This window comes from Cyphomyrmex costatus, unplaced genomic scaffold (assembly GCF_001594065.2).
Source record: "Cyphomyrmex costatus isolate MS0001 unplaced genomic scaffold, Ccosl1.0 scaffold467, whole genome shotgun sequence".
Taxonomy (NCBI): Eukaryota; Metazoa; Arthropoda; class Insecta; order Hymenoptera; family Formicidae; genus Cyphomyrmex; species Cyphomyrmex costatus.
Window position 1 is genome coordinate 437,375 of NW_017278933.1, and position 26,909 is coordinate 464,283.

The window sequence follows — 26,909 nt, forward strand, 5'->3', positions numbered from 1 at the left end:
TTTACGTCAAGACGTAAAACTGTCTCTTTACTAGTCTATTATATTTTTGTATGAAGAAAATTTTGTATGTAGAACTATTTTGAATAGTATACCAATTAAAAACATTTCAATTTTAAACGAGGCAAGTATTCATACGTAATATTGAACGATAGGAGCAAACCAAAAGAACAAAACTATAGCAAATATTTTCTAAATATTTATAAATATATCTTTCGATGTATGAAGCAAATAGCTTTCTATAAACATCGTCGTATTCACAAATAACAGTTTCGATTGTAAAAAAGGAAACAAGAATATTTCCAATGTATTATAAATGTATCGTGTGACTCATTGAACTGAAGGAAAACTTCAAAAACTTTTAATTAGAAGAATTGAATGCATCATCGGATTCTGCAACCGCACCCGAGTTCCTTTAGTTGAGGACGTTTCCAACAGGTGGATCACTAAGCTACAACACAACCCTGCGTCTCGAGAGGCTTCAGTTCAGTAACGTTCTATGTCGCGGCGTGCGAATGTTTGGGTCGGGTAGATTCGCATCGCCCTGTATTCCTGTACCGTCGGTGTGACAGTCGCGAGTGCACCGAGGACGAGAACCGGAAGCGCGCCCGCAGTCGCCTCGCGTCACTTCGCGAGGGTCTTTGGGTCTTTCGTCTTCTTTTTTTCTTTTCGCGCGAATGGCAAGGAGGTGCGAGCGGTTTGCACGCGGGTAAGTACATACTATTGTCTGGTTGCTCCCATTATTATAGAATCAGACTGTGCTCCGGATCGATACTGATTCCCTGTCGCCTCTCTTGGCGACGGATACCGCGCGCGACGGATGCTGTAGCGAGAAATTTTCTGACTAACGCGCGGGAGGAGGTTGCGGAAAAATTTCACATCCCCGTCGCAATCGAAACGCATCGAGTCGTATAACGCGGATTAGCAGCAATATTAAATTCCGGTGAAGATCGATCCGCTTTTTTGACAAGAGTACAAATTTAGATGAAACGGAGGAGAGTAAGAAATGGCACTTGTCACTTGTATCACCTGTAAATTATTTCTATAGAAAAAATATAGTATTATATAATATTATATTTTTACATTTGAAGATTCAAAAAAGATTATAATGTATAAGATTTAAACTTAATATCGATCTTCTTGAAGTTACTATGATTTGCAATTTAAATCTATAAACTTATTATTGGCCATCATTAAAATTTTCTCTTTTTAATAACTTTTTTGTATTAAGAAAATGTAGAACTATTTTGAATAGTATACCAATCAAAAACGTTTCAATTTTAAATTAAATTTTATTTTAAACGTGGTAAGTATCCACGTAATATTGAAAACGATAGGAGCAAACAAAAAGAACAAAACTATAGCAAATATTTCCTAAATGTTTATAAATATCTTTTTATTTTTTAAATAACTAATTAATAATCAATAAAAAAATACCTTGAAATATTTTATATCTTTATATAGTATGAATTGCATTGTAAGGCAGAAAGTTAAAAAAAAGTATACGAAAAACAATCGTATATTGAACTTCTTTTTTTTTTAATTTTGCATTGTTTGACATTCTTAACTTTCTTCAACAAATAATTTACTTTATATCTTCGACAAGATCGAGACGGAAGAAATAAAACAGAATACCTGTAAGTATGTTAAAATTTGTGTATCTACGTGTTGCAAATAAGCAGACAGGGATTATTTATTCGGAAAGTCCTGAGATGCAATATCCTCTTCCTATCTGTCGCGGCCAGCGAGTTCACGTGTGAAACCAGCAATTTAGTCGTCTGGTTCCTCGTCGCGTTGCGCGCGAAGTTGAATTTCGAGTTTTGCGGAGCGTTCCGTAAAAAATATACGTGGGAGAGAAAATATCACGTGTAGCCACTTAAAAAGTAGGTCTTCGCCACACGATAGTGTGCCATGCCGTACCGCCTTGAGCAATGCTCTGCTCCGGGAATTTCAATGAGGGTTCAGCGGTTTTTTTTTCGCTTCTTCAGTTCCTTACGCAATATGCCGTTTTTCCCGTGGCATCCGGTCTCGCGTCTATTGTCGCAGCGCGACGCGTGCAAAATTATGCTAATATACGCGGGCTATCGGTTATTGGCAATTGCGAAATCACCTGCGATTGGTGGGTTTCGGTATAAAGAAGTTTATTACTAACCGATAAGAACATTCGTTTGCAGGCTCGTCGATTTGAGTTAATAACACACAACTGCTACGATTTCATTTAATTATTAAAAGAAATTATATATCTGAAATATTTTCCTCTTTTTTAGTTTTTAATTTTTTAACCTGAATAAAATTATCTTACACCTAACTGTACGATTTTGACTTAATTAAGATTTATTTATCGGGCAAACAAAACCAATTTCAAAAGCACAATTTAAATGTTTTGAAATATGAGTATCTTGGATAAGCAAATAAATTAAAAGTAATTGAGAAAGTGTTGATATTTTTTAAATTTTAATTGATCAAAGGGAGATAAAAGAGATAAAAGAGGAGAAAAAGGAAAAACAAGGAGAAGCTCTCATTTCATGAAATTTAGAAATTTTACGCATCCCTGGTCGCACATGCAACTTAAAGGCCTCTGTACACGGTCAGTAATACTGTCAGTATCAACGAATACTGACAATATTATTGATTGTGTGTGGTTAATATTAATGGATTGACGTAGAATACTGACAATGATTTCGATTTAAATACATGCGTTTTCCTTAAGATCCAACTCTAGAGTATTTTTCATTCGTATTAACTCATGTGATTTTCTTATATGGTCACAGACTGGGACATTTACCTTACCTGATCGTATAAGATTGTAAAACCTAATGCATACTGTCAGTAATACTGATCAGTAATACTGACTCAGTATTACTGACTGTGTAGGGAGGCCTTAACGTTTATCATGGATTTCTCACGTGTCACTGGAGTATCCTACTTTCTAAATGACAAGAAAGAAGCGGGAAATGACCAGTCGAATACTCGCGTGTGGAGTGCTCGAAGAATCCTAACAGTAATCACGTCAGTGTGATTTGAGTAATAAGTAATTATAAAATCTTTCCGCGCCTTTTCTAATTGCTTGTATAAAAGTTTTTACGGTATCTCTCTAAAAGTGCGGAATAAAGTTGTAATTTCTTGTGTATAGATGTGACGAGGTGTATAGACCGTGAAAAAATGAATACACATCGGAACCTGTTATAGTAAGACAAGGTCCTTGCACTCGATGCGCAACGTTCTCATGTTTACGTACGATTTTTCTAAATATTTCGCCGGCAAAACCAATGTAACATCGTTTACGTTCAAGCATCATGGAAGTTTCCCCGCGCTTTCTAATTGCACAGAAAAAAATAATCGAGTTTTAAGTAATTAAAAATTACCCTTTTACCAGATACTATTGCGTTTGCAACGAGTACGAGCTGATAATGAAATTTTCATATAATGAGTTTCAATATCGCCTACTCGACATATTTGTGCGATAAGCGTTGTATTTATGCCGCGTGCATTAGTATACAAAATTGTTGATATATTTACGTAAAGTATTTCTGTCACAACATCGTGCATATTACGATCTTTTCCATCGTTTATACAATATACGTTTAGCGATGCATATAGAAAGTTATAAATACACAGATATTTAGATATGGAATATTTTATAAATATTTTATTGTACTCACAAGATTTTAGTATGGAAATATCAAACTGTTACCAGTCGAATAAATGTTCTCGACTATTGGAAAATAATCTAAGTGGATTCTTATGCGCGTTCGATTTCTCCGATGTCTATCTCTTGAACTGTATCGGTGTTCTTTGCATCGAGTATGAATAGCGTATATGGTTCATCGAACTTTAAATGTAATCTGATAAAGTACACGCATCCGTGGTTCCCATACTGCTTCGACATCAATGTGCGACAACATGAATTTTATACGTGCGCGACACGAGAACCGCATGAACTTGCATATATGAATTAGTAGTATACATTTTGCGACGCGAATATTTCCTGCATTCTTCATGTTAACAACTGCATTCTTTGTTAATTAAATGTTAAATATTTGCATTAAATATTGAAATAAAATTGGAAATATTTTACAATATATAATTGACAATTTATAAAGCAAAATAAATTCTTTAAGGAAATGAGTGCATTTATTACACTGATTTGTTCATTTTTTTTATCTTTGAGCAAATTGAAAGTAGATTATTAGTAAGTGATAGTCACTAGTGAACTTTGGAAGTTACGAAGAAGTTCCTCGTGCGAGATTTCCGGTTTTTTTTATTTAGCTAAGAAATACGAGAGAAAGTAAGATGTGTTCGGCGCATGAGAAATGAAATCTAGTGAACTAACAAAATCAATTATAAGAAATTTTGCAGAGAAGTTCTTGGCAGTAATTTAACATCTTCAATGACATTTTAATTATATCGAGTGAAGGTTGAATTGTGAGAGTGCCATTTGATCGATGGTACCTGCAAAAGAACTCGGAAATTCGCTTTTTATGAAACGAAGCGTTGCTGGCGTGTGACATATAAAGTGGTCCATTATTGATGGTACTAACCAGGAAACTGCTGATCTTAGTGAGAGAAAATAAGTAAAAAAGTGTGAAATAAAATCCTTTTACGCAGAGATTATTTTCCAATAAATTCTGTGAAAATAACAGAAAATTATATACATATATATATAATTAAAGGAAAAGTATAAATCTTTACTTCTTTATTTAAATATATAAAACATGGATTTTTTAATATAAAATCTTTTCGTAATTATAATAATCAGCATTGCCTTGCTGTTATTTAATAACGAAATCGGAGAGAATACGACGAAAGCAACGAGATCTCTGTTGTCTAATTTTATTCGCGAGCTACGTAACGTCTTATGTGTGTGTATTTGAGACTCGTGACACCTGCGCGATCGGATACTCGGTCTATGAATATTTTAAACCACGCGAAGATGAGCGTCTCGCTTAAAAATTTGCGCAGTGAAACAAAGGTGAGGTTCTAAAACACGGGATCGTTATACCTGTATAGATTTCTCTCTTAACGCGAAAGCACTCGCTCTACTCAAGGTGAAAGTTGACTTATTATGTAGCGAGCGTGCACAAAGTATCTCGATCGAGTATTTACCGTATATCTGCCTCATCGAAAATTGTTGGTTCTCTATGAATTATGTCATTAATCACCTTTCCAGGAGAAACTAGAACGAATGTTCAATAAGAAACGGTTTGATGTGAAAATCAAGATTCGAAGAAGTATATAATATTGCGATAAGAATTCAAGTTATAACGTTGATTGAAAAGCATTATTGGAATGCAATATATTCTTTGGATTTCTATCTTGATACGCGATATGGAATGCCTACCGAAGCATCAAGCTGGAAACAAGTAGATTAACGAATAACGAACACGAAATTAACTAATACACTCTTGGTAAGTTTAGTTACATTCCACTGAATCTTGATAATATAGATGTATATCTCGATAATATATCTGTTAGAACTAATGAGAAATGTCTCTGAAATATTGAGATAAATTATCGGTAGGACTTTTTCTTTAAGTGTCGTGCCACATTATTTAAAATGTATTAAAATTAATAGTTGTTGAAATTTTATTTTCAAATTACATGTATACCCGAGCAGTACTAACGGGATCTGTAATCAAAATATTATATAGTTACTAATTGTAAGTTCCACTTAAGTAGAAATATTTATCTTTTTTTCTTGTATTTTAGACAGGAAATATCGTGTTAGATATGCGAAGTTAACATGCCATATTTTTATTTTTGGTTTTTTAGTATAAAAATTTCGGAACCCTTTTTCATTTTTATAAAGAATTGTAGAACTGTGAAAAGTGCTACTAAAATTGTCATTATTTTTTTATATTAATAAAATGTCATGTTGACTTCACAGATCTCATTTTATTCGTGTAGTTTCACACAATAGCATTTTTCATAGTTCTACAGTTCCTCATAAAGATAAAAAAGAGTTCCATACTTTTTACATAATAAAACCCAAAATTGAATAAATAGCAGCCGGAACACTGTTTAAAATTAGTAGATATATAAATTAGGAATCTTTTAATTGTTGAGAAAAGAAAGTACATATTTATGCGCGATGTTATTTACGTGAGTTTAATACAAAGTTATTCTCGAAGTATTGTATATGTAAGTTTTATATATATCATTTATTTTTTAAAAATTAATAAAAATTTGGCAAGATAAAACTTTTAAGTTAAAATAATAGCGTTTGCATTGTATGACGCTATATTATTGGAATATTTTTTTACAATTCAATTAAAGTAATTTTAAATCCTATTATAAAATGTGCAGAATCTTTCATTAGCCTATTTGTTACTCACTTAATTGTTATTTTAAAACCGCACTTAGGTAAGCCTGCACATAAGAAGTAATTAATGCCCGTGTAATGTCATCGAAGAAATATAAGTCAGTTCGTAGAAGTCATTGCACTCATTTGTCTTTAATAGGCGATGTAATTGCTGTTATTTCGTCCGTAATGGTCACTACAAATTAGTATCTTGGAGGCAACCATTATCGTACGCGCGGCGCACAATAAAAATGCATAACAGCCGATGAACAGGTTCTCAAAAAACATTTGAAAAAATGATGAAATTACGAGTATTTGTTTGTTAGTTTGAAATATATCTCCGTTATTCGTAGTAAGTGATCATCGTAGCGAGGCGAAATCTGATTATGAGTTGGACCGCAATTACGCGCAAGCTGTGAAACGGTTTTATTATAAAGCGAGACTATTGTAAGTTTTTATTTTTACGTATATCTATAGAGAAAAATGTGTGACACATGCGAGGCATGTACTAGCAAAAAATGTCGCAAGTTTATCTCTTTCACACGCGCGAATCTCACACATCAGAAAATTATATCATTTATTTTTTAATTAGCGTGGATTTAATTCAATGCCGCTATAAAATAAATTGTGAAAAAGCGCTGAAACGGTAAAGCAGTCGCAAAGAATACGTAATCTACGGCAACAGAAAATTATGAAACATATCGCGCATCCTTTCTCGCCGTTGGATGCAGTAATCTCATTTGCGGAAAGGCATCTTTATTATGTTACTCGTCACGACGTGCCCGGCGAGAAAGATAACGCAGGTGTTTTGAACCAGAGGATCATTTTTTTTTCTTATCAATGTACGCCCCTGAATTCCCGGATGCCGTTATTCGAGCAGGCCGTTCTACTTGCTCTCGCGCCGACTTTGTCAGCCTTTCTAAAGCGTCGCTTGAGAGTCCCGGGCCTGGTGAAATATTCTCGAGGCATCCGCAAATCATCTTGGCAGTATACGATAAAGTTTGCCTCTAAGGGCAACGGACTACAAAATATCTTCGTCTCTCAATCTTCCTTAAAAGCGCTAAGTCTGAAATAAGCGTGTGTGTTATGAATTATATTCAATGTAAAAATTCAAACCTCGTTTTTTCTTAGGCACATTCAAATGATTATCAATCTTTTTAACTCCACTTTCAATTATTTTCGCGAAGAATTACTTAATCATAAATATGAAGAAACTGAAAAACGAATAATTAAAATGTTAACTTGTTAAATTAATTTTGGGAAGAAGAGTGAAACTTGACAACGTCACTTTGTCTACTCGGTGCGCAACAAGAGAATTCTTAAGCTGATGGAAAATAGTATGCGGATGCCATTTTCAGTTCTTCTAAAATGTCACGGATCTTTTGTATCGCGAGTGCAGGAGTGGCAGTAGGAGAATAGAAAAGCGTCAGGCGACTCTGTTGTAATCACGAAAACTCGCGACGCGGCACGTACCGGCTGCATAATGGATAAAAAGCGGGATGAGAACACAATGGAGAGGCGCGTGCACGCGAGTGTGCACGGGGACGTCCAATTAATTTGCTTTGTACACCTATTCCGGAAAAAAAAAAAAAAAAAAAAGAGAGAGAGAGGGTTAATTGCATCTCGTGCCGACGCTTTGCAGTAATTAAGCAATTACAGTTATCAATCCGAATCCCGAAGTTTCTTACACAAACGCGGGTCTAGCTATATAGCCAGTGGTGGACTCGTTTGGAACTTCCTCAGGACGCTGTTCATTCACTTTTCATCGGGGGTAAAAAAAGTGATTACGATTCACGATTGTGTTTTGTTCCGTCAACCGGTTTTACATCCACATTGCAATTTTCGAAAACCGGTCGTGTGAAAGAACCGGTCTCATGCGAGGTTCTCCTGTCGCGGATTGTTGACGATAACGGAATCGCATCAACGACGACGGAATCGATGATGAAGCGCGTGTAATTATTATACACTGCCGCGTAATGAAGACTCAACGTGTCCTTGTAATCGCGATCTTTTTATTAATAAAATCAACGTGTTTGCGTTTATAAAGCAATCGATGAGAGACATCCGCTAGTTATTGACGACGATTATACAATGTTGCGCGATGTACGCGGTGTTCCCGTTTTTCTCGAAGCAAACGAAGCAAACGTGACGGGAATTTCTGCAATGCGCGTGCATTCCTTTATCAGAATAATTAAATACGTGCGTAATTTTTTAATATACGCGCGGTGTGTACAATATGCTTTAATTAGTGGAAATATCCGAATGTATCATTCGAGCGCGAACCGTCATTAGTTAAATAAGCGGAACTAATCGCTTCTTCCATTGCATTGCAGATGTGTTTATTCTACTTCCTCATGATGCATATCCCCGTTACGAATTTTTCCTTGACATTACTGCGCTCTATATTAACGCATCTTTTTTTCTTTTCTTTCCCTTGTAAGAAGAGAAACCGCGATTGTTTTATAACGCACATTGTGTGAATTTAGCTTAAATCAGCTTCTTGTACTAACTAATTAAAATATAATAATTGATTTTTACTTATGATTAATATAAAAATGTTTTCTTCTTAACATATTTTAATTTACGATAAAGAAAGAAAATTATATATTTCGATAACGCTCTCACAATTCTATTGCACGCACTCTACCAGTCTTTTTCCATTTGCAACCACACAGATTTTTATGTTACGACACACTTTCACAAATTTATATATCCACTAACTTAAAAAAAAAAAAATTGTACTTCCTACGTTTAAGTAGGAAAGTTATAATCCGTTCATGGCGCAGCATCATCGATCCAATGAGTTAATAAGCGAGATCGCTCGAGATGGAGTATCCGAGCTGAGTAAAGGATCACGCACGTGCACGTGCACTCACGCACGTGTACTCGCTTTAACACCCTCGACGAGAAGCGCCCACGATCGTCGTAAGAATTTTTAACGAGCGAGTACACGAGAGCTGTTTCGTTTATGAGTTAGAAGTACGGGAAGTCGTGCACCATGCGCATCGGTCGGGGTACTCGTTGACCGTGGAACCTGTCGTACCGGTTTCCGCCAGATTCCGGTCCGCTCCGGTTCGACGGCACCGGGAAGACGTGGTGAACGGGGCGATCCCTGCCTTCGAGGCAGCCCTGAAGCACCCGACCACGATTTCACGTCGATGCACCGTCATTTGTTTAACCAGGTCGCGTACGTATAAATTTAGATAATCTTACTCTTAGACCTGAACATACTCTCTTGATATAAAGATTTGGAAAGCTGGAAATCGTCGAGCGCATTCCCTTTCAGTTATATAATACAAAAGGAAAAAAAATGTTTAATAAAAGATCTGTTCCTAATTAATTTGAAATTTATTTCTTTTAAATAAAATTTAATTGAATGCAATATTATTGAATATTGAGAGACTTGTAAGTTGGGTGGTATTTTCTTTAACGGCGAAAGTTAAATGTAATATACATGATATGAAACATTATTCTTATATCAAAACATCCTTTTAACCGTATTTTTATAAAAATGAGGATAGTCGAGATTTTTTTACATTTTTTAACTACATCCTCTTATTTTTGTAAATTGAAGGTATTGGACAAAATAGAAAGAAAAGTTTTTTGACAGATTTTACTATTGTTTGTGCATAATTTTAATGCCATCACCTGCTCTGCTTAGTAGCTTCCAATATTCAGCCATCTTATGTATTGTACATTTCGAAATAGAATATCGTTCATTCACCTCTCTTTCCGTTATTTCTTTATTTTCTTACTTTCTTATTCTCTAGTATCATTTTCTCTTCTTTTCATTTGCCTATCTTTCTACATTCACTTACAACAAAAGCTGTCAGAAGCCAAGTCTCTTTGACTACTTAGACTTCGATATCGCCTGCCACCTCATTTTCTGATATCTGAATGACCTGAATGACTCGCAACGAAAAAAAAAAACGATGAAAAGAACAGCTTTAAAATAAGAAAGATTTAAAATTTATAATTTAAAGTATAATAGATGCTGCTTATATTGATGAATTAAAAACGAAATTCATCATTTAATGATGTAACTGATTGATTAAGTTGATTCCATGGCTTAAACAACAACTACAAAATGCGTAATAATTCACAAAAAATATTTTCTTTATTCTCAATATAGAAGGGAGGGATCTTGACTTTCATCAGTGCACGTGGCTTAACAAATCCTGTCACCCATGCGTTTAAAATTTTAAACAATCTTTATTCGATACCAGTTATTGTTTAATATCATCCAATCTTTCCCTGCTATACTTTTAATATTATTTTTTGTATCAATTTTTTTATTTTATGCAATAATGAATTTATTATAGTAGACATACATTGTCGAAATCTCGAAGAAATGTTTTCAAATTAATCAATGAATTTCACTAGCATTTTAGAATTATTAAATCATAAGTGTAATAGTAAAAAAATCTCTCTTAAAAGAAAATAATGGCATCTGATGATGCATTCATTTTTGTTCCGCGCAGTATCTCACTTTTATTTATTTCATCTGCCTGCGGTATGAATTTATAGTTTTCATCGTCTTATTGCTACAGGCGTAGATTTCATTTTAATTTCAGTATAACTTTGTGACATTCCTTTGCAAGGTGCACGATAGCTGGCATCCCTATCCCGTTTGAGATAAAATGAATGCATGCTACACATGCACGTGCAACGTCATGCGTTTACTATGTGGAACCGATGGAGATAACTAAAAACTGTGACTACACATTGGAAGATACAAAGATGCTACATAAATCTTATACGTTTTATCGTATATAGTCGGAAGTGATGCGTGTTTGTAATATATCTCTGAACCTTTTAAATATTTGTCTAGTTACTATCATAGAGCACAAAATTTCGAGTAATAATTTCTTGATCATTTATAACATTATTTCTCCATCGATATTTTCTTTGATCGAAAAAAATTATCGACATAAGAAAAATATCTTCTTGTTTTATATTACGTTTTATTTCTCACGAAACACAACAATAATATAATATGTAGCTACAATTATTTTTTTAATTAGACGTTTGATAATTTTATATTGATACCAATATTCATAATATTATCAAATATTATATATATTTAATACTATTATCAAATTAGTGGGGTATATTGAAAGTCATGCGCGATCCAGATATTCTTGAATACTCGTCTGTGCAAGAAAATATTATAATCGGTTAATTAAAATTTTTTGCAAATCTTATGTATTCATAAATATGATAAACTGTATAATTAAAAGTGTTATATTCCTATGTAACAGCACATACTCCATTCTAGGTTCTGATATAGTTATATTTGAGTCAGACAAGAGTCTTGCAGACAGTTCCGGTTAGTGGTGCATAAATCAAAGATAATTACGCGATTTCAAGAACTATCCTGCGAGGACGTGTTACGATCCCACGGTTGCGCATGTGGAATCTCGTGCGCCGTATGGTGTTTACGCTCTTTGAAGCGGAATAGATTCGCTTGAGTGCACTTTCTCAGAGGAATTTATTCCAACCGATCTATAAGATCTTTAAACCGGTGTATCATATGTATATCGTACATGAGTATATCTCGACGAGATTTTCCGCTATTTTTCATAATGTTATAGGATATCGGAATCGGATATGATGTTAATCTTTTTAGGAACTAGTCGAGTTTCTAAGTGTTTCGCGAATTACATTTGAAACACTTAGCTGAACAACGATATAATATTTCTGGTTTACATATTTTGAACGTTCAATAGATTCGCATTTTGAAGTTTCGATTTTAAAATATTGAAATTTGTAGAATTACAACTAAAATAATAACTTTTTTGCGATATTCTTATTGAGAAAAATTTAATAAAGAGTAATCTACAATAAATTACTTCTTTGTTAGCTATTTTGTAATATCCTGTATAAGTATATATTATATGTATAATGTTCCATGATTTTTTCGCTCATTATTTTTCATTTTATTAATAAGATTAGAAACAATTTTCATTTTTAATTTCTTCCACCGTTCACGTACTGAACAATACGTAATAAGTTCGTAATTTAATAAAAAAAAGTTGATGATATATTTCTTTATGAAAGTTTCATATATGTTCTCTTGAAAAAATATGTGTGACGTGCGTGAAATTATAAATCGAATCGTGTACGAGTACTTTTGTAGCTCATTGTATACGAGATGTGTGAGTTCGTTGACATCGTAGACGCGTCGCTGCTAATAAAATAACGAACTCATTATAACACCGGCCCATTGTCTGGGCAGTTGCTCTTTGTGACCCATCTAACAGCACGACCCTGCATCACACGTGCATAGGCTTCTACGTGGGGCCCTTTTGCACGATGGAATTCACCACGGCTCGTGCGCAGTCGGGTCACGGCCCGAGGGGAACGTGAGAGCATGTATCTACACATGATTTGCGCGATACTGTCGCAGCAGTATAGCCATATAGATATACCTATATATGCGACGTATGTAATATCATGTATGCGTATGGAATTTCTGCAGCGACGCTAGTAAGCCTAGGTGCATCGACAGCACGTTAAAAATAAGCTTGGAGTACTGTATGACTGTGTGAGGAATTGTACACCGTCTTGTTCCCTTTTATCGGGCCCCTGTTTATGCATGAGTGTGTCGATTCATTTAGCAAAGAGTTGAAAACCTTAGTTGGTCTATGAGATTGATAATTGCTTAATCTGCTGATATAGATTAATATATACATACTTTTATATTTGTAAAGATTTGAAAATGAAGTTTTACAATTTTTATTGTTTGGAATTTTTGTATAATACTTTTAGGATTGAAATATAAAATTACTTCCCTTAAAAAATGAAAGATATGCAAAGTTCTCATTCATTCTTAAAAGTTTTTTAGAACAACCTTTTTAAGCTAAATAAAAAAGAAAAGAATGTAAAGAACAAAATTTTTGTTAAAATTGTATTCTCTTTTAGCTGGAATTGCGACGAACATAGTGAATATTGAAAGATGTAATTTAATAGGCAGCAACCGCTGTTGAAATTTTAATAACTCAGACGCCGTGTAGTTTACCTCAAAATATAAATTTTTTAAGTTTTATTGCGGATGCCTGTTGCACACGGAAAATACTCCCCAGAGTTCTGTGAAATTTGAAAATGTCTTGTTGATAAGAATTTTATTTGCAAATTCCATTCAGTCGCATCATATAAGCATCTATTTTTCGCATATGAGTATATGTTTTTGTATATTTGTTCAACGAGGTGAAATCGGTGCCAAAAGTGACGAAATCGCACGCAAATAGCCGAGAATAACGTTTCACGCGCACAATTACATTCGTATGTGGCGTGTATATGTGTATACGAATTGCAAAGAATAGTGACTTTCACGGTTTCCTATAAATTTATCGAACATCTCGAAGAATTTCTCACAGTATTAGTTCTTGTTTACAATAGCTGACATTTAAAATGCACTTAAAAACCTTAGATTATTTAGCAAGGAATTGTGAAGAGATATTTTTGGCAAAGTTCTTCATCTTTGTTTCCTTGATAAAATCGTTTCATTTAATTCCATGAAAGCTATCTGAGCACAAAAATAATTCGTTAAAAGATCTAATCTAACGGATAAATTTTCTTTACTTCGTTCTTTGCGTGTGTCTAAAATTAGTTTTCTTAAAATTTTTCCATGTGTGTTCTATTTAATCATTAAATATTAGAACATTTTTTTCTTCAAAATTATGAAGAGAAATAAATATTTTTTCCTCTCTGGCAGAGATACCTTTTTTTAAAGATTATTCTATATATTTTAGCGACACACACACAACTTTTTCAAAACAAACAGGTATTTTTGTAAATTTGGTTTGTAAATAACAAATTAAAAAAACGCTACATCGAACTTTAAATTGGTGAATGAACTTTTATTATCAACAGGATGCAGCTGAGATTTCACGAAGCTAAAGTTTATTTAGCAACGAGGATGCAGCACAACGCAGCGAACAATGCATCATGGTTGCAACGTAAGAAAAGTTTTCAACTGCATTCAAGTTGCGAGCAGACAGAATTGTCCGGAAGGTATGATGGAAGCTTTTAATGTTGCTTCCAGCGTTAATTGTAGCTGCAGAGTAAAGGAACGAATAGTAAACATGTTTAAAAATTCAACGAACAAGAAATCGAACAAAACCCTTCTATTATATTTGATGTCAACAAAGCTAATTCTGCCGCAGAGGGATGATGGATTACGACATAGATTTATAGCAAGAATAAACTATTTCTGTGCTTCCTGGAAAAAAGAAATTACGTCGGATGACTTTAATAGTCGACATGTGCGTAGGATGAAACCAGTAGATGGTTAATGTTAATGCTCCCAACCGCATAGTACATACATAGAGGCCGCGCATCAAGGGTCACACTTATCTCATTGAGCCCTATCAAACTCAATTACGGACGCTATAATTAACGTTCTAGCTAGCTGGCCTACTCGAGCACTGATAGGCATGGGAGAGGGATGATGTTATTATCGAAAACTGCGCGTGGGAGGGAGAGCTATCAAGCGAATAAGTGGAAGGGAATTCGTGCGAGAGGAAAATCAAGTATTAAATGCAAATATATAAGCGTGATTGGAAATATGCAACCAACTGACAGCCTGTGCTCCAGACGAAGACGCAACCAGTCATCAGTGGCGCGCTTGTTGCTTCGCTAGGAGAAACAGACGGCTGGCGAGTCTTACTGTGAGCAAATAGAAAGAGTTGAAGATGACCCACGATGCCGAGTGAGAACAAATATCCCTCTATTTTTTCTGCAAACAATCAATAACAATTCTTGCAAAAAGTGTAAATAATTATCAATAATTGCCTGTGCAAGTAGAGAAAGACAGATTTTTCGTCGCGATAAATTATTCCTCAAGAATTGTTTTTATATTACACTTTTTTTCATGTAATCATCTAATCAAAGTAAAATTGACAATATGTCGTGAATTACGTTTAAAATACGTGATGAACAATATTATATTATTTCTAGTTTACACATAATTTGAATTTTTAATAAAATCTTGTTTTTGAGCTTTATTGTTTCTGAAATATTGAAGTTTGAAAAATTATAATCATAAAATAATGATCTTTCGTGATCTTCTTGTTGAGAAAAATTTAACAAAAAAATCATCTACAATAAACAACTTATTTCCTGATAGTATTTTATATATAGTAGATATAATCCTGTATATTATATTTTTCATTTCTTCCGATCTTCACAAACTAAAATATAACATAAGTTTATAAATGATAAGGAAGTTGATTATACATTTTTATCAATGAAAGCCCAGAATCGCAGAACCCAATGGAATAAATACATGATTTTTAAGGCTTGACTCGAAAATGACGTCAGGTCTAAAATTGTAAATTGTGAACTTCCTCATTCTTGTGTTCGACTCTTCAATTCGCTCTACGATTCTATTTGAAACGCTCTACTATACGACACCACCACTTGTACATTGTAGTTGCACAACGTAACTTCTCGTGGATCGCTACAGCAGGTTGATGATGTACGGCGAGGAAGATGATGATCGAGGCGATGCCAGGTCTCCCAAGGAGGGGAGAGATCATTGGCAGGCTCCGAAAGAGAGAGAGAGAGACAGAGAGAGAGAGAGAGAGAGAGAGAGAGAGAGAGAGAGAGAGAGAGAGAGAGTATAGCAGGTTCAGTCCGTGCCGAACTACCGCGAAGTGCGGATTCAGTGACTCACGACTCTTACCAGTTCTGCCTTTGTCTATCGTTGACTTTGCAGTCGCGACATTGCAATCGATCGTTGTCCATATTTTATCACTCGAACTGACGTGACGAATGTCGCCGATTTCGAAGTGTGCTGAGATTTCACCTGACAGGTAGGTCTCTCGCCATCGGGGAAACTCGACTGTCACTTCGCTTCTGCGGTATTGTCATTTCCGAGATTTCGCGCGGCTGACATTTCTTTCTAGCGTAATCGCTCGGGGACGATTCTCATCTTGCACTTGTCGTATATCTTTGCAATACGGGGCTTGCCACCTCTAGTTTGCGAGATAAATGAAATTCGTACGAGCGAGTAGGTACACGAAGATAGAATCTCCCATACTGAATCGCGATTGTTTGACCTTTGCGTTGATCGCGTGCGTCACAGACGCGTAAATTGGATTTGCAAAGTGTATTGGATAAGCACGGTGACATATAAGTGAGAGCAATGACAATAAGTTTGATATTTAATCTTATACGTTATGTCGATTGTAATTGTATTTATTGCGATCAACGAGGGTAGGGATCTTTTGGTACAGTCACATATTTTCAGAGACAGCTTATAACGCGTTTATTAATTTTACTATATAGTCACTCATAGTTTACGTCAAACGTCAAATCTAGCGGAACCCGACCTTCGCTCTCGATAGCAATTTGCTCCGAGATTGGCCGGGCGGTTTGATTGACGGAGCGTGTAGAAAATTAGCACCGGCGCACTTTCTCGGAACTTTTTTGTTTTCCATTTGTGTCGCCATAGATTGAAATTGCGTCGAGCGAGTGAAATACGCAACGCAGCGTTCTCCTCTTGTCAGAAGATGATTTAGAATATTTTGGAAAGCATCTGTCTCTCGAAAGAGAGAAAGGGTGGACGAGTCGTCACACAACGCGTTTTAAATATACGCTGCTGGACATTTCAATCGTTGGATATATGTGATTTATTCATTCCCATTTCCCGTTTTGTTGATTCCTCATATAACTATTTCAAAATATATCCGTTTAGAATCGCATTGGGTTGAACAGGTGCTTCGTTATCAATTGAAAATCAGAGATTGGTCGCGCGATAACGCACTTCCGATTTATTTGTATCTCTATTTTGTAATGTATAAGCCTTGTAATCGTTGAATAACCGATTGCAACGAACATCGGTTGTTGCGGCAAGGTAAAATGCGAGCGTTTTACTGTAAATAATTGCTCGAGCGTACGTTTGACAGGTACATGCTTCTGAATACATCGAATAAATTTTTATATTCCGCCAATATTAAAAAAGCAATTTTAATTTACAGTATAATTAAAAAATTAAAAAATTTTTAATATAATGATTTTTAATTTCTTTTTGTACAAAAAAGCTATTATTTGCATTAAATTATTAAATTAAATTGGATTTAACTTAATATAATGATAGAAAATTAAATCTGGTATGATATGTATAAAATGAAAATTAAATGTGGTATATAAAATGAAGAAAATATTTAAAATGAACATTGGAAAAAACTAAATGATATTTTTCTCACCATCTTTATAGCTTTAGTGGTATATAGTTTCAATCTGTGAGAAACTTAATCATAAATTCGATTAGTTCGTCTGATAAGAACTAGTGCATTCGCAAGATCTCCACATAGAATTACGACCTTGGCTATGTTTTGCAAGGTTTGCAGGTTCTATGGGTATCGTTAATGTTGTTTTAGTACTGGATGCATTGTATCAGTTCTGACGTACGTGGGAAATAACTTCCATATTTCTTTCCATTCCCATCTTCTCGTAATTCTCCTGCTATAGTTATGTTGTTAGCCGTATCATCGTGATCTTTATAAATATAAGATATTTACCTCGCACATAAGCATTCAGTCTTTTATTCTATCTTTGGCAGCTTCTTTCTTAAAGGTCAAGTCTTAGAAAAGTTATGCATGATTTCTCTAAGTTGATGAAGCCCTTTCCTTTCTTTAGTTATTTCTCTTACAAGTTTCATCAGAAATATGTGCAGTAAAAGATGTAATATATATTTTTTGTATTTATATTTTATTTTACACGTATATGTATAATATATATTCTTTCATCTCGTATACTTTAATCTTCATATTATGTAATATTTATGAGGATAAATAGACTTTTTTTGATTTTACGATAGATATTTGCATCAGAGCAAAGACCTACAAATTTTATGCGCGTTATTATTCGTTTTATTTTTCGTTAAATTATGCATTATTGTTTTCGCGAGCGTATAGCTCATCTCGGAGGCATAAATGGCGTATGCGAATTACTCGGTGAAAACTACATACTGTTTAGTGCATAGGTAGAGTGCGAAATGAAACATTGGATTAACCAGCACCATTGTCTCTATCATTCACGAAGTGGTGTGTCAATTTTACAATAGGGAACTACACAATAGTTCTATATTGCAGCTTCCGTATCGCGGCAGTCTATGATTCAGAATGAAAGAGTACACGCAGCGCGCCGTGTGCACGCGTGAAAGTGCATTTGTCAGCCGTGACGTACATCCAAAAAGAAAAAACAAATAATTGCATTATGTGCAGTATGCGATAAATGCTGCGTGAATTGTGCAGATCGGTCTCGAACGCTATACGTTATCGACAAAGAAAGGTGCAGCTGTACTCCGCGTAACTGAAGGTTACAATGTAGTATATATCAGCGCGGAGCACACATGTCCCTCACAATCAATGTATGATAATTATTCCGTATAAAAGAAGACGTATACGGCGAGATTAAAACGCGCCTGTCCGAGCTGTCAAATCGTGCAACGAGGTGTAAAAACGACACGCTTCGATTTCGCCTCTAAATCTTTTTGCCCTCCTGCACGCGTTTCACGACCTTGATGACGTTACATTATATATCAGATAGTGTCATCGCAAAAGCAAAATGTATTAAGTTCGGCGAGTTTCTATACTCGTCGTTTTTACGATGAAATCTTAATTATTTTTCTCTCTCGTGAAAATATGATATGTAACAAATTAGCTAGATTAGAATCATTAGAATAACATCTTGTGATAACTCTACAAACTTGTTTACAAATACGTTTACGTCTTTTTATTACGCTTATTGTATTGCCGTAATAAATATGAGTAAAAACGAGTAATACATGATAATTAGATAAATTGCAAATTCTGTACTGTGAATTCGTTAATAGACTACTTAACTGCAGGCGTGACTATACTGAGCGAGAAATTAAATTACGTCCCTCTTACATGCATCTAGGTCATATGAATTGAGGTCTATATTCGCTATAATTCTCAAGGTAGAAGTATCTTTAATACTTATTACGTACGATTATGTTATTCGAAACCTTGATTCATTGATAAACTTGCACGATTAATTATCTAGCTATCAACTTTTCGGGTTATCGCTGTTTGTTTTGAACTTTGTTATATTGTAGAATTAAAGCCTGTTCTACAATGTGCATTCTGTTTTTGGTTTCTCGCTTTCTATTATTTTTTTTACATCTTGTCCTTTTGCCTTTTTTATCCCGTTTTTTGTTTTTTATCGCTCAAGATAAAAGTTAACGAACGTCGGAAGAAACAAGAAATATACGTGGTAAGAAATATAATTGTCAATGAAACGGTTGCAAAGAGGGAAGAAAGCAAGAAATAGGAAACAAAGAGCACATTGCAAAACAGGCTTAAATCTCGCTGCATCTTGTTTTTAGATACATGCGATTTAAATCGCAGTGTGGTGGTCTAACTTGTTTCAATAAAGAATTATAATTTATTCATGTAAAACTTGTACTATTTTCTTTTCTAACTTTGTTGATTGTGGAGAGAAAACGAGAGCAAGCGTTTATTTGAATGAATAGTGAACAGCGTTTATCTTATGAATAAAATATTACTTGTTGATGAGAAGAACAGATAGAAGAGATTCTCGATTTATCTATGCTATTAGAAATCAGATGAGAACAGATTGCGGCATAGTGAGAATCTCAATTCAATTGACACTTTATTGATGACCACGCGAAGTTTATTCGAAATTTCTGACTTGCTATTTCGGATCTCACTTCGATGATATTCAAACCAGTTCGATTTCAAAAATTAAATCCCAAGAAAAGTTTGTAAGCAAGAAGGGATTTTAAATTGTCGTGAATTTTATTGCGAGTAGAAATCTGAATTCGACAAAGTTACATCGAAGTTCCAACTCCTGCTTTAGTGCTTTTATGTTAGTCTCATATTTCAAAACTGTCATTGATTTCACGTCAAAATAGAAGGTCTTTTGCCCAGAATATTCGGCAAAATGAAAACGCGATAGACACATTCCCTCGCTGTCGTGATAGGTATACGTTGTTCATAGAGCGGGTCTGCGACTGGTACGCGGTCGCACGCGGCTTACACACATGCGAACGGTAGACGCATACGCACTCACACTATCGAGATGCTGTCAATTCAAAAACCGCGTGTATACGTTACGTTAACTAGCACACGCAAGCCATGAGAGAGAGAGAGAGAGCGCAAGGCCAGGACTGTATACCCACTATATCGTGCCAGAAACTCACAGGAAACGTGATGTTTCCTCTCTAAATGTTAATCGCACCCTCATCTAATCCTCTTCGTGTTGACTGATAATTAACTATGAGATTACCGGCCTCGCTAACGCGAAATAGTGCAAATAAAATACCCTTCTGTCTTCTTGTTTCTCTTTGTTATTAAATTATAAATACGGATATTATTAATCCGAACTTCCACGTTTTTACAATTTCCTATTTGCAATAATTGACTTATAACACACACACACACACATATATAGAAATTGAAAAAATTCTGATAAAATCAAATTGTTAAATGTGAAACGTAGCTTAGATATTTATATTTGAGTACTAATATATATTGTTTTTCAATTTTATAAAAATATTAACCGACTTAAATCTTTTGAGTTAATAAAAAAATACGTCTCTGATTTGTGGTTATCGCTCAGTTTTCTGTGACCCGCGATGACAGAAAAAAGAGAGGGAAAACGAGAAAGAAAGAGAGAGAGAGAGAGAGCTTGCTGCGTGTGCCCGGTTGTACCATTCGCCGCCTTCTCGCGCGATCACGATTTAACCGTGACGTAATCCCCGCGCGTCCCTTATATAGCCCCCAAGGAAATCATCTTGGTGGATCCCGCAGTACCGCCTATTACATTGTTAACGGCCTACCTCGCGAGTATACAAGGGAATAATCCTCGAATATATCGAACGAATCATTAGTGTCGTCTCGTGACTCTGATAGCAGAAATTGTAGTCCGTCTATCAGCACCTATCATCACATGTTAGAAAATGAAGAAACAAGTGAGATATATATATATATATATATATATATATATTGAATAATTTTTCAAAACTCAAGACTCCTAAATTAATAGATTTTCAGCACCGATGGAAGCAATTGGATAAGTGAATGCAAATGGAATTGCAAAGTGTTTTTCTGCATACTTTACACGGCAATTAGCGCTATTTCGCGGTATTAAGCCGGAAATTTACTCGTATTCTGGGAATTACCGGGAAAAATATACGGTTGTACCTTTTAATTGAGTGTATTATTAATATAGTCAATTTTTTAATTAGTGCTATATTTATCGGAGATTTAACTATAAAATTAATAATATACTTGCATTTAATTATAATAACACGAATTTATTATCATGTTTTTAGTGTCATGTGGGATAAGTTGTATTAACGATTTTTGCAAAGGAAATAGAAATTCGCTAATTTCTAATTGTTTCTGATTTTTAGAAGGATATAAGTGGATATATGAATTCCCCGTTTAAATATCACGTGCATGATGTGGAAGGATGACGTAAGGATATGCGTGCTGCACGATAGTGCACATTCGTTCCTTTTCATTATTTCAAATTGTATTGTAACTGCACAAGTATTGGAGTGGTTGAGAAGTATTAGAATAGTTAAACGAAATAATGTCAGAAGAAGTAAATCTAAAAATAAGATATTCTATACTAGACTCGTGTCCAATTGTGTAATATTTCATATTTATTTAAATCGGTTTAATAAATATATAATTAAAGCAATTAAGAATACCATAATATTTATTAAAGAGCAGATACTAAATTCGGTTGTTACTAATTAAATTTTCGCATGTAACTTTACGACGATTGCGTAACTGACCTAGAGAATAAATAGACTTATTTGACGTGGTTGGAGTGTTAATAAACTTAAATTTCTTGAGGTGTGTTTACACAACAACTAGAGAATTATGCTGGAGCACGCATGTCCATATTGATGCCCACGTGCAAGGAATGCTTGAAATTCGCGAGTTATTATTAAAATAAATATTTTTTTTATGATTATTGGGGCGCACAAAGAAACTTTTCATTAGTTTTTCATCAAATACCGCAATATCGTACAATCGTGCAATACTCGCACATCATATACCGTTAAAAACAAAATGAATATCACTTTGTAAATATAATAAATTATAAGAATAAATTAATATGTTACAAATTAATGTAATAAATTAAGTAAAATATATAATTAGTTCAATATATAAATAATACTCAAAGTATTATTTATATATTGAACTCTTAAAATGTAAAATATTACCTTATTAATTATTAAATTAAACAGTTATTTTTTATAACTGATTGTCTTAATTTTCAATTTTTTAACAAATTACAAAATCGATTATTTACCATTTATGATATTGATTTATAATATTCATATTGATAGACCTTTATTGGAGTGTTCCTGAAATATAAATGATAGAGCACACTCGATGATAAAAAGAAATATGAGAGGAAAATTTGTTCATATCACTTCTGAGATAACGGAGGTATCAAATGTTGTAGCAAGATTGAAGACTACATCCGGTCACAGTGAGGCATCATGAAGGAAGTCCAGGAGCAGCAACAGCCTGAGTCAATGGAATCCAACGAGTTGGTTTCCGGCTCGAATGAATACGCCTATCGACCGCTTACGACGAAGCATAGAAGGGCTGGAAGTACCGGAACAACCGGCGACGAGGAATACACTACGGACGAGGATGAGCTTTATACAGACGAAGCTGATTGTGCTACGCTGCATCCACCTCATCCTATTCTTAAATCAGACCTCGCGAGGGCAGCTACGGATCTTTTCGGATATGCTACAAAGCGCGAGGACGAGGACGAAGAGCCCACTAGTCTATTCGACGAAGATGACAACAAGTTCCTAGATGATAGGTGCGTTTAAGCATTGATTGTTCAGTTTTCTTATTGAAATCGTTATCTTACAAAGCATAAAGGATGTTTAATTGATTCTTTTTTGGAGACACATTCGAAAAATTTGTTTCTAATTTGAAAGATTTACTCTGCAAACATTTTCTACTTTAAAATTAAATAGACTTTACGTTTTATTATGTTCAATTTAATTATGTTCAATAATTAGTTATTCCAACTTACAATTAGTTCAGTCTTTTTTCTTATTCTTTTTATCGAATATGCAGCATCAGCAATGCTTTTGCAATGCAATTGCAAAATTCGTTTTCTTCACTACACAAAAACTGCACGAACGTTATATTCAAGATACTCGATTGATATTTGAAGTTGTAGTATAGTATATTAACTATTATTATTATTGTTATTATATGTATTTGTATGTTATCAATTATATTGATTATAATGAAATTTGCATATTTTAGTTCCAACTCAACCAAAACTACTCCGCTATTCACGTACAACGAAAAACTACAAGGTGTCCTGTCGCGACATCGAAATCCATTGGAAGAAAAGAAGCCCGCAAAGTCCTGCGAAAAGCTAAAATCTCACGAACTGGAAGTCTCGGGATCTGAAGCTCAACATACGACGAAACCTTTGGATTTTCGATTGAACAAAACTGAATCTGTGGGAAAAGCTAGCGAAGAGAAACCCAATACGGATTTGAAAAAAAACAATTCCATCGAATCATCTAAGAGACTTTGTCTTCCTAAAGATACGCTGGTAATTTCAATCTTTTTTTTATCCATATTTTAATTTATCTCATCTCACAAAAATGGGGAAAATTAAAATAACAACATAAAAGTAAACTATAAATATATATATATATATATATATATATATTAAAAAATAAGTACTGTATTTATTAATATTTATAAAATATTTGTGAAAATTTTTTCAGCCGGAAGAATTACCAAAACAGGAGTTACTGTGTGTTCCTAAAAAAATCAACAGTCCGCCATCACCTACCACTCTGCAATGGGAAAGAGCAGTGGCCGAGGTAAAGGAGCACGCAGTAGCGAAACTGCAAGAGGAACTTAAAAGAGCTCATGAAGAATTGAAATTGAAGGATGAGGAAGTGGCTAGACTTTCTCGGATCAGACAAGATGTAGAAGCTGAGCTCGAAGAACTCACTGCCAGTCTCTTTCAAGTTAGTCACATATTACAAAAGTGAAGAAATTAAATGAAAGAACAAGATACACAATTCTAAAATGTAAAAAACAAAGTTCTAATTATACAAAATTAAAGTTGTCTATGTGGAAATGTTGGAAGTTGTTAAAAGTTTAACAGAAAAACAAACGTAATCATCCTTGATGTCTCAGGTTTAAGTTAATACGTTTAATGATTCTTTATAAAATGATATTAGATGATTTTATTAAGAAATTAAATTTTGTAAAGGATACTAGATTATTTACAAAATATATGTTCAGGAGGCACATAATATGGTTCGAGAAGCTAATGTACGTCAAGCGACAGCGGAGCGTCTCTTGGAAGAGAGTCGCATGAAATCAGAAGTTCTCGCAGCTGAAGTAGCGGCTTTGAAAACTTTGGTACTCACGTCTACACCGTCACGGCCCAATCCTCATCTGCATCCTCAAATCGACACAAAGGCACGCGTTAGTAACGGGGAAGAGAACCAACAAGGGCTCTTTATGAAAAAACACCGGAGGTAATAGAAAATTTTCTTTTAAATTTATAATTTTGCAAAACTATGCCGAACATCTTGAATATGAAAATGATAAATTTAAACAATATTTTATAATATTTATACATTTCTATTGCTTTTGTTGGTAATTGCAAAAATGTATTTTTACGTGTTATGGTTGAAATATTAGACAGAATTGTAATTCAAAATGTATTTAAAAGTTAATATTAAAATTAAAATTAATATATAATTTAAAATACGAATAAAATAAATAATTATTTAATAAACTAGAAAAAAGTCATTGCATGTGTTTTTGCAAGTTAAAATAAAATTAGAAATACGTTTAAAATTAATTTACACACAATTCTGCTACACAGATCGCCGTCGCACTTTAATTTAAAATATGGTCGAGAGAATTCACCTCCTGATTCGCCTATAAAAGAACAAAGACCGCCTTTACCGACTGACAAAGAGGTTCTCGAGAGGGATTGGAAACGTGATCGTGAGAAGGAGAAGGAAAGGGAATGCAAAGATTTTGGTCTGGAAGTCGATCCGAGGGTGCATACAGAATTTCTTAGATGGAAGGCAAATCCTTGCGTCGATAAGAGCGATCCCTTCGTTGCAAGAGTATTCAAGGAGGATATCGATCTTTGCTTGGATTTTCCGAATAAAGAATTGGGAGCCAAGGTCAGACAAGCCGTTCTGGATGGCATTATATTTATTGAGGCCGTCAGCGACAAAACGAAACTCGCTTTTCCCAAGTACGTCCTTTGCTTTTCACTATCTTAAAACATGCCATGTTTCTTCGTATTGTAAAAAAAAGACTGAGATTTCATGTGTCGTTTAGAGGATAATCGAATAGATACATTTCGTAATTATTACATTGTATAATAATACATTTATAATTTTTTTGATACGTTAATATCATATATTGCTGTTTTTGAATCTTTGCAACTTTACGTTTTTGTAACGCATCTAATGTACTGTATTGTAATTCGTAAGACCGCAAAGTTGCTGCTAGAAAATTACATATTATTATTTATATATTATTAAGAATATTTCTAAAAAATTTTTGTATATGAAATGATGATAATATTTCGATCCCAGAAAATGTGCGCTGTTGGAAGCACCACGACAATGTCACTATCGTATGCGACTTGGTGATCAAGAAAATCAGTGGTATTGTATTTCGCAGATCTGTCGCAATCGAGTAAGTTCTACATATAATTATTACTTAAATTTACTTTAAAATTTTCTTTAAAAGTTATATTTTGTAAAAAAATTATGTGTTTTTCCTCTTGTAGATTATTGCAGTGTGTGACTTTCTTAATTATTTGAGATACATCGAGCGCGGTCTCGTCAAAAGCTCAGGTATGTCTTAAGAATAAAAAGTATAAATAAATATAAATAATAAATCTTATTAAAGCACTTAACAAACTGTAGTTTAATAATTGATTAGAAAATTTTATGTATAATATTTTTTAAATACATTGTTTATATTTATCATGCATTTAAAAATTTATAGCAGACTTGGACAAATATGACTTCTTATATATTACACATAATTTTGAACTATTTCCTACTTTTCTGCTAATAATGAAATATTTTAATCTGCAGTTCATGACGTTTATTGGGAGATCACGCGGCTAAGAAAGGAAATGGTTTTCGCACGGTTAGGTCTGGCATTGTCGTCTTGAGGTTCGCGTAGGCGGGATGTCATCTAGTCTCGAATCAATTCGAGTCAAGAATTTATTGCTTGGAAACAGTCTGGGAATTGTGTAGAATAATTTAGTGACGCTCTTGTCGATCATCGGCCTTTTGTGCAGTGGAGGGGAGAGTGCAATGTTGCAATATATGTATATATATATATATATCTTTTTTGAGATATATACATATATATAATATATTTGATATGTATATATATTTGAAGTCTCTCTAATTCTGTAAAGTAATTCTGATGATATAGTATAATGTTATTTCTAAAAAATTTACGTGCCTTTTGGAAAACTGTATTGTAAAAAATAGGTTTAATTTTTATTTATGAATCTTTCGTTTTTTTGTTACAAATATTTGATATCG

General features: G+C 34.1%; 1 protein-coding gene across 2 annotated transcripts; it reads left to right on the top strand.

Annotated features, from left to right (window-relative positions):
- The first annotated feature begins 570 nt into the window (after positions 1-570).
- Positions 571-26,723, top strand: LOC108777787 (guanine nucleotide exchange factor for Rab-3A). Of its 2 annotated transcripts, none has more exons than XM_018544747.1 (9): positions 571-706; positions 22,781-23,152; positions 23,611-23,908; positions 24,087-24,335; positions 24,616-24,854; positions 25,208-25,591; positions 25,938-26,040; positions 26,135-26,201; positions 26,448-26,723. In XM_018544747.1, the coding sequence occupies exons 2-9, from the start codon at positions 22,818-22,820 to the stop codon at positions 26,525-26,527; spliced, it is 1,755 nt and encodes a 584-aa protein (XP_018400249.1). In that variant the 5' UTR covers positions 571-706; positions 22,781-22,817; the 3' UTR covers positions 26,528-26,723. The 2 variants fall into 2 exon arrangements, with proteins under 2 accessions (XP_018400249.1, XP_018400250.1); XM_018544748.1 differs by lacking the exon at positions 571-706 and adding an exon at positions 15,954-16,116.
- The last annotated feature ends 186 nt before the right edge of the window (positions 26,724-26,909 follow it).

What these genes read in the sequence shown, in the direction of transcription:
- LOC108777787 (XM_018544747.1), top strand. Translation starts at nt 22,818, where the DNA reads ATGAAGGAAGTCCAGGAGCAGCAACAGCCTGAGTCAATGGAATCCAAC. An exon ending in ACGAAACTCGCTTTTCCCAA is followed by an intron (nt 25,592 to 25,937) that starts GTACGTCCTTTG and finishes TTTCGATCCCAG; the next exon opens with AAAATGTGCGCTGTTGGAAG. An exon ending in CGGTCTCGTCAAAAGCTCAG is followed by an intron (nt 26,202 to 26,447) that starts GTATGTCTTAAG and finishes TTTAATCTGCAG; the next exon opens with TTCATGACGTTTATTGGGAG.